Below are 16,343 nucleotides of genomic sequence, written 5' to 3' on the forward strand. Positions count from 1 at the left end.
TTTGTGGAGGGAAGCCTTGGCCCAGCTCCTGGAATACCAGCGAGCAAAGGAGCTGGCAGTCTTGGGGTTTCCTCCTGCCCTAGAGTTCCACCCTGGATCTGGGGAAGCCCTAGACACCTGGCCTTTTCCCTAAGCCCTTCAATAGTGCCTTACTTCCTGGAGTGTGTTATTATTCTCATTATTGTCGACGTTTTAAGAATGACGGGATTGAGTCTCCAGAAAGTGACTTGCCTGCAGTCACACCGCCAGTGGCAGAGCTGGGATCTGAACTCAGGTCTCTGAAGTCAAGCCCAGGACTCTTCTCCTTCTGCCTTGCCGCCTGTTTCCCAGCCCCTAAATGTGGTCTCAGGCTGATGAGGTCCGTTATGTGTCAGAGCTGCCAGGCAGTTGGGTCTTATCTGGCCTCATGGATCCCACGTGCCAGGATGGGGCTGGCGGCATCAGAACGACAGAGGACGCAAATTAAAGGTAAATGTCTGGTCCCACCCGCAACTCTGGGTGCGGCCAAGCGCTCTGCATCTGCATCTCCACTCCGCGGTGCTCCCTCGGCACACTGGCCTCTGCCCGTTCCCGCCTCCTTCGTGCCCCACCAAACTCCCCCAGGGAGGGCCTCTTACTCCCTGCTTTCCCTTCCACCCTTCCAGGGCGTTGGATTAGGCCCCCCGCCACGTTATCTTTGTTGTTAAATGCAGAGACTTCTCCTCTGATCCTATCGCACTGGGTCCCTCCGGGGCCATCCCTCGGGAAACACCCCTCCCCTTGTCCTCAGGGACCAGGACTGGCCCTCGGAGGGGCAGACTGGTCACCGTGCTGCTCGGCCAGGCCTGCACAGAAGCGTGGGCTCGGCCTCACTCGTGCCGCATGGCTGAGCGTGGGCATGGTTGCTCTGTGAAGGACAGTCGTGTTCTTTTGTGACGCAGGGGCACATCCGCCCCAGTCTCCCGGGTGTCTCCAGCTCAGCGGTTCCGTGACTATAAGATTCTTGGCTTTTTTACATCTGAGGTGCTCTGATGCGGAAGGTGCTGTTGTGATGGGAGAGGGCCGGGCGGGAGGGCCCACTGAGGCGAGAGGTGGCCACTTTGTAGGGACGGAAGCAACGCGTTCAAGCACCTCCTTCTTACTTTCTGTGTGTTGTTTCATCCCATCATCACAACCAGCCAGGAGGCAGGGAATGTTATCCACCCCTTCCCTGTCCAGGAATGAAGGCTCAGAAAGGGGCGATGTCCAAGGTCACCAGCCGAGCTGGGCCCCAAACTCAGGCTGGTCTGACCTCAATGTCCAGCCATTTCTGCTCCAGCTGCTGCCTCCTTTGACAGACGGACTTGTGCTGCTTTTGACCCAGGATCTAGAAGGCAGGCGGGACCTGGAGAGCAGAGAGGCCTGGGAGCGCGTGTTAAATGAGCAAAGGCTCAGAAGCCACGATGATGAAAGCCCAGAACTGACGTTTCAGGAGAACCTGACTCTCACCCCTGCTCCACCCTGCGAGCTCCATGACCCTGGGCGGGAGGCTCTGCCTCCATTTCCCCATTCCGGCCACAAGGGGCGGCTTTTGGATAAAAAACCTCTGAGGGCCCCTCTGTCTTGCTGCTCTGGGTTTCTAATGACTGTTTTCCTAAGTCCAAAGTACCATCGATTCAACTATGCCATGAGCTAAATAACAGCATGTTGGGGATATGAGAAGATGTACTATTTTAAGGATGTGTATATTTTATGACATTTTCATTTCCAAAATGTGCATCTTGGAATGAAAGCAACACAGAACCTCTGCCACCTCAGAAGTTGCCAGCCTAGCTGTTGAGGCAGCCCTTTTTGGATATGACCTGGGTCTGGAATCCAGAGAATGAATTCAGTGAAGTGGGTTGTTGTCCCACTGGAAAAGTCTGGGCTCCCTGAGGCCTGGGCATGGCCTTTCCTGCCCTTGGTTCCCCCACTACCCAGGCTACAGCACCCGGGACTGAGCGGGGTAGTGCAGTGGGATGAGGGGATTCCCATCTGGGCACAGCCCTGCCTCCCTGTGGCCTTCCCTGGGCTGGTGCAGCGGCCTTTAGCCCACCTCCACCCTGTCTACCCTTTTTCTCTCAGTCAGAGACAGTCCCAGGGAAGGGGCACCACCCGCCTCGGCCAGTGTGTGAGGGACCATCTCTGGCATGGACAAGGGTCATGGTCTCAACTCAGAGAACACATGTCCAGAGTGCTCAGCCAGACCCTGATTCTCCTAAGAGATGCCCATACACACACGCACACACACACACACACACACACCCCACCCTATACATGTCCCTATACACACACACATCACACCCAGGCATGTCCCTATACACACACACCATCATGCCCTATACATGTCCTTATACACACATATCACACCCATGCATGTCCTTATACACACACATCACACCCCACGCAGGTCCTTATGCACACACACATCACATCCCATGCATGTCCTTATGCACACACACATCACACCCCATGCATGTCCTTATGCACACACACATCACACCCCATGCATGTCCTTATACACACACATCACACCCCATGCATGTCCTTATGCACACACAAACACACTTCTACCACCTATATGAACCACATACATCACACACAGTGACCACATACATGAGCCTCTGGCACATGCCTAGAGTCAGGAGACATAAACAGGTGACACACCTTCACCATGTACACAGCTACTCCACATTTACACACCACCTCTCCCCCCCCCCACACTCCCCTCCCAGCACAAAGACCTTCTACACGGCATGTTCTCTGCACACACTTTCACACACTCCCGCTCACACCCTCCATACCATGGGAAGCACCTCCCACCTGCTGCTCCCTGAGCTGGGTGCCAAAAGGGGAGGATTAGTGAGAAGGAATGGGGTGGAGACCCGGATGCTGGACAGAGTGCTCAGGACCCAGCCAGGCCTCTGGGGGTTCATGCGGAGGCATTATTAACAGACCAAACTGGGACTGGACCCCAAAGACCCCTCCTGCCCCGCCGTAAGCTATGATGTGCTCAGCCAGCACAGCATACTCTGGGCATGCCCAGCCCAAGGAAGTCCAGACGAGTCTAATTCAGTTTCCAAACTCAACTCGACTGACAATTTATTTAGGCCAACTGGCCATCCCTCCTGCTCTGCATCACTGACTCTGCATGGATTAACTCAAACGCTGTACACCCCCGCTGGGCAGACTTAATTAGGCAGAAAAACTGACCTAAAGCCTCTAGGGGCTTGGGGCCTGGACATGAGCCAGGGCTCCCCTGATTAGCCCCATTGCCTACAGCCTCAGCCGGTCTCAGAATCCTCAGAAGGGACCAAGTCCAGCCCTCACTGTACCAATGATGAAACTGAGGCCCAGAGAGGGGAGGTGGCCTGCCAAGGTCATGCAGCGAGTGAGCCGCCAGACCAGAATGTTGGTCCCAGCACCACATTACAGCCATCGCCTTGCTGCTGGAACGCCAAACTGCAAGAACACAGATCCCCACGGTGAACCCCCGAACAGTTCCAAAAGACAAGCACAATTTTCTAAAGATGACTGTGGCATAAATAATTTATAATGAAAGTCATAGCACATATTGGTCATTTTAATAGATAGTAAATTGCCTTTCTGATTTATAGTTTCAGGGGTGGGGTTATGATAAAAATAACTTGGTGATTTATAAAATATCTTCTTAAGTCAACAGATCGTTAGTAGGTTTGTCTGACTTTACAGCCAACAGTCTCACCACCCCGGTTACCATAGAAATGGGATGCTTCGCTCTGTTGCCATGGCTACCTCTTTCTAGAACACAATTGGTGGGTCTCTCACAGTTTGTGATTCTGAAAAAAAAAAAAGAAAGAAAGAAAAGCCAGAACCACCAGTTTGGGTTTATGCTGTTTATTATCAGGCTATGTTGCCTGCGTTGTCTTGAAATTTCACAGGGTGGCCTCTGAGGTGTGGCCAGGCTGGGTGACGGTTGGCCCTGGGCTGCTGGGCAAATCTCCCTTTGTGCCCCCCATTAGACTAGAAGCCCAGGAGGGCTGGCCTCCCAGCTGGCCTGGGTCCTGGGTATGGGGCGCTGCTGCTGTGGTGTGCTGAGGGAAGGGGACGGTGTCTGGCAGGTGGCAGGAAATCAGGAAGCCGGTGGGTGACAGGCAGGTGTAGAGACGGGAGATCCAGGAGCTGGCACTGTCTGGGCAAGGAGACAGGTGAGGGCATCAGGGAAGGCTGAGGAGGCTGAGGCGAGATGGGCTGGGGCTGCCGTCCTGCGGGAGAGACAGACACCGAGTCAGTCCCACCCAGCGGGGGTGAGGTGGACAGGGGAGGGGCCAGCTGTGTGGCAATGCCTGGAGTCTGGGGTGTTTGTAGGAGGCGCGCGGTGTGGTGACCGTCCGTGTGCTCCGAGTGCATACGCACAGGCTGCGAGGGGGAGGTATGGGGCCGCGCGCCTCGCGGTACAGCGCCTGGGTGCTCACGCTTGGTGGGCAGTGATATGTTTCAGTGCAATCCATGCGTCCTTGTGTCTTCTGTGTATGTGCGGTCATGTACCACAGGGTAGGTACTTAGGTAACAGGTGAGGCGCGTGCTCCGGGTAGCTGTGCATGTCTGTGGGTGACTGTCCTCGGGGTGACTGGGGATTGGAAGGCAGACAGCTCACATGGGGTGCAGCCCCCGGCCCTTGACTACAGCCCCTACAGTCCTGAGAGTGACAGCCCAGGGTGACTGCAGAAACGGCTTCCAAGGCTTGCTACCTGGGCCTGCCAGGCAGAGGTTCCCTCCCTGTCAGGATCAGCTGATCCCAGGAACTCCCCATCCCCGTGCACCCACCCCCTCCCTCTGGCTGAGCTCCCTGAACAAGTTGTGGTCCTCTCTCAGCCTGCCCTCTCCAGGTCTTGCCAAGAGGTGGGCCAGGTAGGCATGCAGGCTGAGCCATCCAGGGCTGCTGTCGGCATTGCCTCCGTGAGCAGAACGGGGCAGCCTCCCCGCCCCTGGGGCTGCCGTTGCCCCAGGTGCTAGCAAGCCCTGGGCAATGAGGCCCAAGACCATTTCAGGTGTGCCTGGGCTCCAGCCTGTGGAGCCAAGTACCCTGGCTCTCTCCCTCACTGGGGACAGACATAACCTGCCCTCAGGGAGTTCAAGCTGTGGGTGCCAACCTCCAAGATGGAGCCATCCACATATAATTAGGGCTGGCTCCCCATTGCGCAGAGCTGTGTTGTTAGCCCCCGAGAGCTTTGGTACCTCTGGTGGTGGACAGAGCTTAGATTATGGAGCCAGATCCACTTGCGTTCAAGCCTCAGCTTCATCCCTAGCCTTAAACCTCGGTTTAGTCCCTAAACCTCTCTGTACTTGGGTTTCCTTTTTGGCACAATGGGGTATGACCACCTGTCTCACCAGGTCTGTGGGAGGATTAAAGGCGCACAGTAGGTCCTCAGCCCTGACAGTTTCTCCTCTCTCCTTCCTGGCTCAGCTTCCCTGAGGATGGAAAGGAGGGCACTGGGGACTCACCTGGCTGCGGGCTCTTGCTTTGGCTTTGATGCGCCGGGGCTGACCTGCTGGTCGCTAGGCTTAGGAGATCATGGCAGTCCGAGCAAGCCAGGGGCACCTTCCTCCACAGCCCTCCTAAGGGCCCACTTGGACCCGGATGTTGCTGGGGCCCTGCCTGTGACAAAGGACCAGGTGCATGGGCCACAGAGTCCAGGAAGGCACCCAGGAGGCCCAGGCAGGGTAGGAGGCCTGGCTACCACCTCCCCGGCTGCCCTGAGGAAGAAGTCCTGGTGTCTGGCTCCAGGCCTGGCTGCTGCTACCCACCCCCCGGCCCCAATCCTTGGTCACTGGGGCCCAGAGAGGAAAGAATCTAGACGGGATGGCCCTTGCTGGCTGAGAACCAAGGATTTTGTCTACCCTAATTTTAGGAGACCCGACCTCTTTCTGGGCCTCAGTTTTCCCATCAGAACCTGTCCTGTGAGAGGAGCAAATGGGACGAGAGCTCTGAGGGCCTTTGGGGGCACCTGGGAGGGAGGGAGAAGGCTCAGGGGACATCAGGGCCCTCTCTGAGCTGTTCCCGTGAGACTCCGCAAGCACTAACGAGTACGAGTCAGAGACAGGCTCACTGCCTCCCTGGAGGGGGATTTAGACATTCCTTGTTGAGGTGGGGGGGATCCCTGCATTTGCTGCCTCCTAAGGGCCCCAGCTGCCAAGAGGGAGTCTCACCGGGAAAGGTGTCCCGGGAGAAGGGCTACTTAGTGGGGCACCGACGGACGGATGGGTTTTTCCACGCGGAGATCAGCAGGAACACCCTGGAGGCAGGAACAGCAGTGCAAAGACATGGAGATGCGTGGGGGGGCGGTCAGATATAGCAGACAGCTGCATGTGGCAAGAATGTTGGGTGCAGCAGGGAGGGGACCCTGGGAAGTCGATGAGGCCAGGGCACAGGGAGCCTCATGTGCCAGGCTGAGGAGTCAGGGCTTTTCTCTGTGGGCAGCATGACCAGGTGGTGGGCAGAGAGCTGGGATTCCAACGGTTGCCCCCTCTGGTAGGTGGGTGGAGGCTGTACTGTACTGGGTGTGGCCGAGATTGAAGCCTACAACATGCTGGCTTTGATGGCAGTGGCCCCATTGAGAGAGAGTCCCACGTGAGTCGAGGGGACAGAGGAGGATAGCTGTGGGATGGTTGGGGAAGCGGATGCCATGGCTGATGGGGTGGGGGGAGGGGCAGTGCCTCCTGCCTTCCACCACTGGCCAGGATCAGGAGCCCAGTGGCACAGCAGGCCCTGCCTCTTGGCATCCCTTAGACACTCACAGTGTGTGTCTTCCTCCCCTCTCTCAAAAAGGCCAGGGGAGCAATGTGACCCACCCCTTGGGAACCTGGGCTGTGAATTCCAAGCTCTAAGATGGGGCCCTCCAGAGGGAATCTAGGGCCAAATACCCAGCATTTGGGATGTGTTCTTAGCTCCAAGAGCTTTGACAACTGGTGATGGAAAGAGCGCTGGAGCTGGATAAACCTGGATCAGAGCTGGTGACCTCTTCCAGTTGCTTCCACTTTGCTTTCCTGGTCTACCTCTGTGGTGTCCCAGGTCAGCACTATCTGGATCCTTAAAGAGCTGTTTCTGGAGTCAGAAGACCTGGCTTAAGTCCCTGCCTCACCTTGTCCAAACCCCACCTGCATCACAGGGCTGAGGGGGCTCACCTTTTCAGTCCACTGCATTTTACTTGTCTCTGTGTGTGTCCTTTACCTTCAGCTGTGCAGGGGCCTCCCTGGGGGTTGGGCTGAGGTCTTATTCCACTCTTTGCTGGGCATAACCTGGGGCCTGGTGAGGAATGGAAGGAAGAAAGGATGGATGGATGGATGGATGGCTGCATAGCGGTCACACTTGATAGTAGTCTAGGACAAAGGTTTTGAAAACTGCACGATGCTTTAAACCAGCAGGAGTATTAGCATGCCATAATGAGTGGCTTGGGCAGATCACTTCCTGTTTCTGGGCCCCAGACTTCCCATCTGTAGCATGTAGTGTCTTGGACCAGATAATCTCTAAAGGCTGCTCTTACTCTGACATTCTAAAATGCTGACTTTGTCTCTTCCCCTTTTCTCTCCCCTTCCCCCAACCCGAAATGTGTCTTGGAAGGTCTACGTAGTTCTTAGTTTCTGGATCTGTGCCAGGTTGGGTGCCAGGTCCCATGGCCATGGTCAGCCCAGACAGGGCCACCACCAGGTGGGGAGGTGCATCAGTACAAACTAAAGAAATTGCTAGAAGCAGCATGGCTGCCTCTTGTGGCAGATACAGGGTGGGGCCTTGGCACTCCTTGAAGTTTTCTATGAAGGCAGCTCTGGAGAACGAACTTGCCACCCATTCTAGACTATAGCCCAGAGCTGCCTCCAGGGAGAGGGCCTTGCACTGGCCATGGTCTGTCTTGACAGGCTGGGTGAAGGGGGGCCCAGAGGAGAGGGGAGCAGTGGGCACATGACCAGCTGGGCCCCTGGAGGAGAACCCCTGGGCAGGGGAACCCTGCCCAGGGAAGTGTTAGTGTTCCAGGGACCTCGACTGGAGGCTGTAAGAAGCGCCCTTGCCTGGAATTCAGTCTGAGTAGGAGGGTTTGAAACTCAGATAGCTGCTTGACTCTCTTTCCTCGGGTACCCATGTCTGCTGGGGGCCAGAGAAGCCCAGGGGGTCATCAGCTGGGGCCACCAAACCAAACCGAAGCGTCTCCTGAACCTTTCTCAAGGGGCTCAGGGCCAGAGCAGGTGGTTCTGGACAGGCTGGGTTATCCTGGCCATTTCCTTCTCACCGGGGAGGGGGTCTGAAAGGAGCAAGCGCCCACATATGTTTGGAGAGGCCAGAGCCCCAGCAGCTTCTTCTTCCCTCCCACCCACATCCCTACCCTGGGGCTGGCAGGCAGCAGTAGGAGAGAAGCAGACCCTATGGTTTATGGTGCCTTTGAGGACCCCGGTCCAATTCTCCTCCTGATGCCTGAACCTGCAACACACTATCTCTGACAAATGACCACTTAGCCTCTATTTCAATATCTCCAAGATGGGGAACTCACTTCCAAGATGGTGCTGTGAGTTCCTGGGATGATAGAGAGAAGTGGGTAAAAGAGGTGTCCAGGGCCCTGGGGCAGATATAACTTTTGCAATTCCACATAGGATAGAACATGAAGAGACCGCATGAATGAGGTACAGATCCATGAAAAAGAGAGTGAGTAGGTGAGTAGACTAGCATAGGGACGAAAGAAAGATGGGAGATGTGGCCTGTGAGGGGCCTGCCTCCACCATAGCTCCCCCTTCTCCTTTCTTTGCCAACCTCTGCCTCCGCCACCTTGGTCAGTTTTATTAGTTGGGGTGGGGGGGAGCTAAATGCTTTAATAAATCACCTCCAGATCACAGTGTCTTAAGACAGTAGAAGTTTATTTCCCACCCATGTATTTAGTGGATGTCTTTCCTTTCAGGGACCCAGGCTGCTTCCTTCTGGTGGCCCTGCTGGCTTCCTAGGGCTTCAGCATTTGACTGGCAGTTGGGGGAAGAAAGAAGGCATGGAAGGTTGAGCAGGAAGGTTTTGTGAGCCGGTCCTGGCCTTAGTGCACACCCTTTTGTGCACTGTCCGCCGGCCCGAGCACAGTCACGTGACCCAACCCAGCCCCGAGGGAGGCTGGGAGATATGGTCTAGCCGTGCATCCAGGAGGAAAGGAAAGGCATTTGTGAAAACAGAGCAATCTCTGCCACAACCTCTTAACCCCCGAGCCTCCTAACCCCGTGCTCCGTGCTTTGAAGAGGGAAAGGTGGCCTGTCAGCCTGGCCTATGTCAGGAGGGGCATCCTGCAGGCATCTTCCGCAGCCCAGCCCCTGACTGGACCCAGCCCAGAGGCACCCCGGGTCTCTTTGCTCTGGGGGGAGGGCCTCCCCTCTGACACTGTGTGTTTCTCCTCCACAGTATGTGGCCTTTGCCTCCCTCTTCTTCATCCTGGTCTCCATCACCACCTTCTGCCTGGAGACCCATGAGCGCTTCAACCCCATCGTGAACAAGACAGAGATCGAGAACGTTCGGAATGGCACGCAAGTGCGCTACTACCGGGAAGCGGAGACGGAGGCCTTCCTCACCTACATCGAGGGCGTCTGTGTGGTCTGGTTCACCTTCGAGTTCCTCATGCGTGTGGTCTTCTGCCCCAACAAGGTGGAGTTCATCAAGAACTCGCTCAACATCATTGACTTTGTGGCCATCCTGCCCTTCTACCTGGAGGTGGGCCTGAGCGGCCTGTCCTCTAAAGCGGCCAAGGACGTGCTGGGCTTCCTGCGTGTCGTCCGCTTCGTGCGTATCCTGCGCATCTTCAAGCTGACCCGCCACTTCGTGGGCCTGCGCGTCCTGGGCCACACTCTCCGCGCCAGCACCAATGAGTTCTTACTGCTCATCATCTTCCTGGCTCTGGGCGTCCTGATTTTCGCCACCATGATCTACTATGCCGAGAGGATAGGGGCGCAGCCCAATGACCCCAGTGCCAGTGAGCACACCCACTTTAAGAACATCCCCATTGGCTTCTGGTGGGCTGTGGTCACCATGACGACGCTGGGCTACGGAGACATGTACCCGCAGACGTGGTCCGGCATGTTGGTGGGAGCGCTGTGTGCGCTGGCGGGTGTGCTGACCATCGCCATGCCCGTGCCCGTCATTGTGAACAATTTCGGGATGTATTACTCCTTAGCCATGGCTAAGCAGAAACTACCAAAGAAAAAAAAGAAGCATATTCCGCGGCCACCGCAGCTGGGATCTCCCAATTATTGTAAATCTGTCGTAAACTCTCCACACCACAGTACTCAGAGTGACACATGCCCGCTGGCCCAGGAAGAAATTTTAGAAATTAACAGAGCAGGTAGGAAACCTCTTAGAGGCATGTCGATCTGACCTTTCACCTCCGCCCCCTGTAGCGATGATTCCAGATTCAGTCAGACTGCTTCCTTAGTTCCATGGGTGACCCTGGACTCTGCGCTCAGTCTCGAGGTGTGGAGTCTGGGGGCCCAGGGAGATGCTGGGCAGCCGAATTCACGAGGCAAGAGCCTGCTAGAACCTCACTGGTGGCCCCCGGTAAGGAGGTTAACATGCTGGTCTCGTGGGGTTCTGAAGAGATGACATGGCCCGCGAGGTTGCTGAGGACTCTCTTGGCAGGAGCCCCGGGGGCACTGCTGCTTGGTGGGCAGGAGTGGGGCATGAGTCGCTGACTCAGGCCACTGACCCAGTGACGGGGCAGGGCGGGGGCGGGTGTGATTCGGAAATGCCAGACAGCTGCTGATTTGGTCTTTACACGGCTCCCTTCAGGCCGTGCGTGTGGCACAGATGGTGCATGGGATCTGGCAGGAGGGTCCCTGCAAAGGCAGCAGCAAGGATTCTCACCCCCACCAGAGCCTGTCTCCATAGCTGAGTAGCATTCCTGTTCTGATGCCGGCTGCCTAGCTCCAGGCGCGTCCTGGGAGACGCCTCTTGCCCTCCGTACGTAACAAGCTTACTTACCCCACAGCATGCGGAACCAACTCATCTTCCACCACCACTCTAGAGTTTAGCGTTTATCTTTAGGAACCTGTTGGAGTGACTCTAGCTTTCACGTTGTCTGTTTGGGTTGATGGTCAAGTGGGAGTTTCCGGTGGCCTTCTGATGGGAGCGGCTCGTGAGCGAAGGACTAGAGGGGGCCACCACCCGGCAGCTTACATGAAAGCGCTACAGACCAGCAAACAACCTCCCACCCAGAGTTCTCCCCGTTTCCGGCGGTAGGGACTGCAGCAGCAATACACGACATCCCAACCAGTGTACGGTCACTTTCCCGTGAATTCAGTGGGGGTCGGGGGGGGGGAGGGGGGCCATGAAACAATACTAGTCACCGTGGGATATATTCTAATATTCCATGGCTAGTGGTTCGTTATGGGACTATCTCAGTTTTATGAGAACCTGCACATAGCACATAAAGTTGATCATGGGGCTCTGGTCCGAAGATATAAAGCCCATAGTCTACCTCTACCCATGGAATACCATCAACTTATTCTGTGGACACAGGGATTTGAAGGCAATGAACGACCCAGAGAAGAATGACAACACTGAGCTAAGAAGGAGTGCCGGGGCGAGGAAGGCTGAGTCAGTGATAGGTGGTGTTTAGTCTACAGAGGACACCCCTGTGCCCAGGGCAGGCAGGGGGGCTGTAGGCTAGCTCAGCCCTAGAGGAGCAAGTGGCTCCTGGCCTGGGTGGCCTCCCCCAGTGGGTGATTGACTCTTTCTTCCCCGATGGCCCCCACCCCCATCCTACCCCTGATCTGGCTTTCATCCCACAGCTACGCTGCCCAGAGCAGTACCCCCAAGGCCCACTTCTCTGTCCGTGGGAACCTTCCAGCCCCTTCGCCTGGCCCCATACCCCTCCCCACTCCCTGGGATTGCTGTGGGCACCTGAGAGGAACGTGGCTAGCGTTCTGGGCTGGGCCAGGGACTGGGCAGGGGTCTCAGAGGCTGGAACAGGGGGACCTGGCGGGGGTGGGGGGGCTGGACTCCCCAGCCAAGGTGTGGCTCCTGCTTAGCAAGCCAGGCATGGGCCGTGGAAAGCTCCTGCCCCACCCTCCTGCTTTGGATTAGCTAGCCCTTCTGTTTGACCTCAGGAGCCGCCATCATGGCAAGGAAAATTCCTGGGGCCCTAGGGAAGGGTCTGGGCGGGCCTAGCCCCCCAGCTTCACTCCAGGCCCCAGCAGGAAGAGCTGAGCCTGAGTGGTATCACCGTGGCGCTCCTTGGCCCTCTGTCACATCCTCCCAACGCTGAATCTTTCAGGATCGGTGCCTCAAATATGGGTGCCCCAGGCCCATCTGTCAAGGATCCCTCATTCACTCCAGTCAGGCACAAATTCTTCAGTACTCCCAGACAATGCCAGTATTCTCCATGTGCTGAGGGCATGCATGCACGCACACACGTACATACATACATGCACACACGCCTACACATGCATGCACGTGCACACTCACGTGGAGTGCAGATGTGTGTGTGCTGGCAGGTACACCAGCTAGTCACAGGACACAAGCCCTCTTGCCATGCTGCAGCAGGCCTGTAAAGCCTGTGCACTCCTGTTGGAGGCCCTGGGCCCCATAGCCATGGCAGCCCTGCTCCTGGGAACCTCCTCGCTGTAGCCCCAGGTCTCAGGGATTCAGAGTGTCCTGGCTTGCATGGTCTCTATGGCTGAGGGGGTACTTGGGGCCCTTCCGAGCTTGCCCTCTGGAGCCCAGATGCCCAAATCCACCTACCTTTCTCCCTCCCATCCCCAAACTCTGTCCCGCCCCCTTTCCAAGTTCTCACGCTCCTGAGCGTGCTGTCTTGAGATCCCAGACCCCTCTGAGCCTCATCCCTCACCAGAACACTCCTCCCTCTGCAAGCTGGTGTGTGAGACCCAGGTTATCTATCACCAAGAGGGTGTGTGGTCCTTAGGGGGTGTCTCCTCATCCCGGCACCCCTGAGTCCCTTCCCATTTGCCTCCTTTCCTGCTTGCAGCTATGGTCCTAGTTGGGCGTGGGGTTTGGGTGAGTCGGTGAGTGAGTGTGGGGGAGGCCAGAGGTGAGGAAGGCAAATGGGGGGGAGACTGGACCCTACAGCACTGGAGAGGTGAGATGCAGCCCCCCGGGCCTTTCCAATCTCATTCCACACCCAAGGGCAGCCAAGTGGCCTCAGCGAGGGCTGGGCTTCTCCATTTCCACTTTTAGAACCTGGGTTGGGGCCAAGTGCAGCGTGCTGGGCTCTAAGGGCACCCCCTACCTCCAGGGCTAGACCCCTGGGACTCAGGCAAGCCATCCCAGTCATGTCAGCAGCACCCTCCCCTCACCTCCACCTCTTGGTCTCTCCTGAAACCTCAGGTCTGTGTGTCTGTGAGGGATGATCTGGTCTCCTCTGTACCATGGCTGGCATGGCGTCAGTGTTCTGGGGATTCGTCTTGGCAGGGGTTGTAGGGCCTCACGGGGGGATGCCAGGAGGGCGCCCCTATGGTCAGGGACTGCTTGGGACTGACAGCCCAGGAGAGGCTGCTCCTCTCCCGGCTGGGGGGGTCCCTCCCCCATCTGCAGTCGGGGACCCAGACCACCTCCTCTGGGCAGTTCGGAGTGCTTCCTCTGTCCTGGCATGTGCATTCACGTGTGTCTCGTCCATCCCTGCTCCTGTGATGTGGGTTGGTCCTCTGGGGTGCTGTGTCTGGGGCTGCAGGGTCCCACCATAGGTGAGCAGGGAGGGGGCTGGCACGGGGGATGGGTGGTGGCCAGACCCCCGCTTCCTGTCCATGAGCACACAGAGCAGCAGTGAGGTCCCGAAAAGCCCCTGCCTGGGCCCCCTGGGAGCTACCACTGCAGCCTCTGGGTTCTGCCCTGAGCTGCCGAGTGCAAAGCGCCCTGGCCCCAGCCCTCCCCCACTCCCCTCCTGGGCCAGGAGTGGTGTAGCCCCTAGGACAGGGGAGGTGGCGGGGATTGGGACAACAGTGACCAGGAGGGGTGTGGGCAGGGCCCCTCCAAGCGGGCTGACCGAGTTCCTGCTCAGAGGCAGGGCCAGGGTGGGGGCAGCAGGAGCCCTGAGCGGGGTCGGTGTGGCCCCCCGGCGGGCGAAGGGGGAAGGAGCGGAGAAATGAGGGGCTCTGAGGGCCAGGCCTGGGTGTTCTTTTCTGTGTTGTTCACGTGCTCTCTCTTTCTCTCTCTCCACTAATCATGTTTCTCTCTCTCTCTCTCCTCGTTTTGTTGCATGACTTGTGCCGGTTCTCGTGATTGTACTCTGCTCGTGTCTCTCACAGACTGTCCCCAGTTAGCCTGGGACTTTTTCCCTGAGCCCCGGGCTGGGCAGCCCCCTCGGGGCTAAACCCGAGGAAATTCCCAGCCACCCCTCCCGCCCCGCCCCAGCCCTGCGTGCGCCCCCCGCGCGCCCGCTGCTGGTGTGAACAGTAAGTACCTCGGCGGTGCCTGGAGACCAGGGCACAGAAGCCAGCGTGCTGGCTCAGGGCCGGACATCGGGTTCTCCTTGCTCCAAAGTTTAAAAAAAAATGACCCTCTCGCGGACGCTCATCTCTCTCAGCCCATTTCAAAGCCTGGAAACCATCTTCGTGAGACGCTGCCCATGCTGCCATTTCATCATCACAGGCCCTCGGGTCTAGTGGGGGCTGAGGGGCCCTGGGCCAGGGGAGGCAGGGCTCCCAGCCTCCTGGGGAGCAGCTGGGAGCCGAGGGGCCTGGTGGCCATCTCATCTAAAGGAGGGGGTGGGGGCAGGAGGGTGGGGAGTCTTGGGTGGGCTGGCACCTCTGGCCTTTTCCATGGCTTTCCCAGGTTTGGAGAGCTGGCCCCCCCTTGGGTGGTCTCTCTTCCAGCCCGCCTCTGGAGTTGGGAAGGGAGAATGTTCCCAGTTTCTGAGAGCACACCAAACTGCAGATTAGCCAGCAGCCCAGGGAAGCTGGCTCCTTCACAGAGAGGGACATAAACACTCCCCCTGCCACCAGCCCCCAGGCTCAGCCCCTTCTCCAAGGCCATGGTTGGGAGAAGAAGCAGGCTCCAGGGAGGGAAGGGTGTCCAGTTCACATCCACCCAGGGGTCCCTGATGGTTGCCCCCTGGCCGGACCCCTGCAGGAAACCAGCCTCAGCTTTGGGTCCTCTAAATGCTGTGGGAGCTGGCTGCTCCAGGGGCACAGTGCTGGGGGGCAGAGTTAGATGAGGGGTCTCAGGCTCCACCACCTACCTCTGACCCACCCCTGGGCAAGCCCTGCAGGCTGTAGATACCTCCACTGACAGACGATGGCCAGCAGAGAGACAGCAAGTCCTGGCTCCCCTCCCAGACGGAGACGCTGCCTGGTAGGACTCGCTGTTTTCCCTTTGAGGAAACTGTGTGCAGGGTACTGTGGGCCCCAACTTCTGCCCCCTCATCTACAACCTCCTCCCTTAAACTTCCCTGCCCTCTCCCCGGAGACCCTTGGGAGGGAAGACGGGACCAGCCAGACTGGGAGGCAGAACCGGGCTTGTCTGTGAGCTCACGTGTGTGCCCTCAGACACACCCCAAGTGCTAGGCAGCCCCCAGACCCCAGAGAGGCCCCAGCCCCAGTCACGTGGTATCAGAGTTACCTTGGTAACTGGCCTTTCTGGTTCAGAGTAAATTGGGGAGTGAAGCCCCTGGGATTTGTCAAGAAACGCACTGTACGTGAAATGCTTTGCCATCTTGTACGACAGACTTTTTTTTTTAAGTTCCAAAATTATGATGGGATTTTTTTTTTTTTTGATTTGCTTTACGAATAAACCTGATTGGTCCATTTCTCTTTTGACTGCCTGCCTCTTTGTAGTGACATGATATGTACACGGGCTGTGATCCCGCCCGCGGGCACGCTGAGTGTGTGCACACGGAGAAGGATCACTTCTGTGTGTAGTTACATGATGTGAACAGGGTCATGGAAGAGGGTCAAATCGGGTGGAGACTGTCTCCAGCTTTTTGCCCCTCTTTAGTCTTTCAGAGGGCCTCCCCATGTGGTCACGCCCCCGTGGGGTCTGTCTTCCCTTGAGGCTGTCACCCTAGAGGAAGTATTTGAGGAAACCACAGTGCACACCCTGGGGGCCGAGTCGGCGCCACCTTGGCCAGGAAGAGTCTGCTTTGAGGGCAGAGAGCGTGGGGCAGGCTCAGTCCCCGAGAGTGATGGGCGGGGACAGAGGCCGACGGAGCTACCTCTGCCAGCTCCAGAGGCTATCACGGCGCTGCTCCTGGACTTGGGAGAGGGAGAGCTCCCTGCTCTGGCCATGCTTCGCCCTCACCAAATGTGCCCCAAACTTCCTCCCAGGTTCCTTTTCAGGCTACCGCAGAGGCCAAGACTCGTCTTTCCCACCCAAGTCCATCAGCCACTGTTGTCTTTACACA

General features: G+C 57.4%; 2 protein-coding genes across 18 annotated transcripts in view; one reads left to right on the forward strand and one right to left on the reverse strand.

The window, feature by feature from the left end:
- The window catches only part of SERGEF (secretion regulating guanine nucleotide exchange factor), a 307,372-nt gene that overhangs the window by 54,449 nt on the left and 236,580 nt on the right, over positions 1 to 16,343 (reverse strand). For 2 of the 16 annotated variants that reach the window (XR_003683645.1, XR_003683644.1), the window contains 3 exons: positions 7,162 to 7,282; positions 5,482 to 5,635; positions 4,158 to 4,241 (listed from right to left, as the gene is read on the reverse strand). The exons of 4 other annotated variants lie outside the window; for them this stretch is intronic. Coding sequence is in view for 7 of the 12 variants with exons in the window: in XM_055091608.1 (XP_054947583.1) it covers positions 4,109 to 4,241; positions 7,162 to 7,282 (254 nt within the window). In the remaining 5 variants the exon portion in view is untranslated. Of the gene's footprint in view, positions 1 to 3,864; positions 4,242 to 5,481; positions 5,636 to 7,161; positions 7,283 to 16,343 lie in introns of those variants that run through there. 10 more of the 16 variants (XM_055091608.1, XM_028501257.2, XM_028501265.1 and 7 more) reach the window with 8 other exon arrangements.
- Positions 1 to 16,343, forward strand: part of KCNC1 (potassium voltage-gated channel subfamily C member 1) — a 43,686-nt gene that overhangs the window by 22,840 nt on the left and 4,503 nt on the right. Inside the window, exons 2-3 of one of the 2 annotated variants that reach the window (XM_028501277.2) lie at positions 9,401 to 10,334; positions 14,251 to 14,618. In XM_028501277.2, the coding sequence (XP_028357078.1) occupies positions 9,401 to 10,334; positions 14,251 to 14,315 (999 nt within the window). In that variant the 3' untranslated portion in view covers positions 14,316 to 14,618. Of the gene's footprint in view, positions 1 to 9,400; positions 10,335 to 14,250; positions 14,619 to 16,343 lie in introns of those variants that run through there. The other variant, XM_007113209.3, reaches the window with a different exon arrangement.

Source organism: Physeter macrocephalus, chromosome 16 (genome assembly GCF_002837175.3).
Source record: "Physeter macrocephalus isolate SW-GA chromosome 16, ASM283717v5, whole genome shotgun sequence".
NCBI lineage: Eukaryota > Metazoa > Chordata > Mammalia > Artiodactyla > Physeteridae > Physeter > Physeter macrocephalus.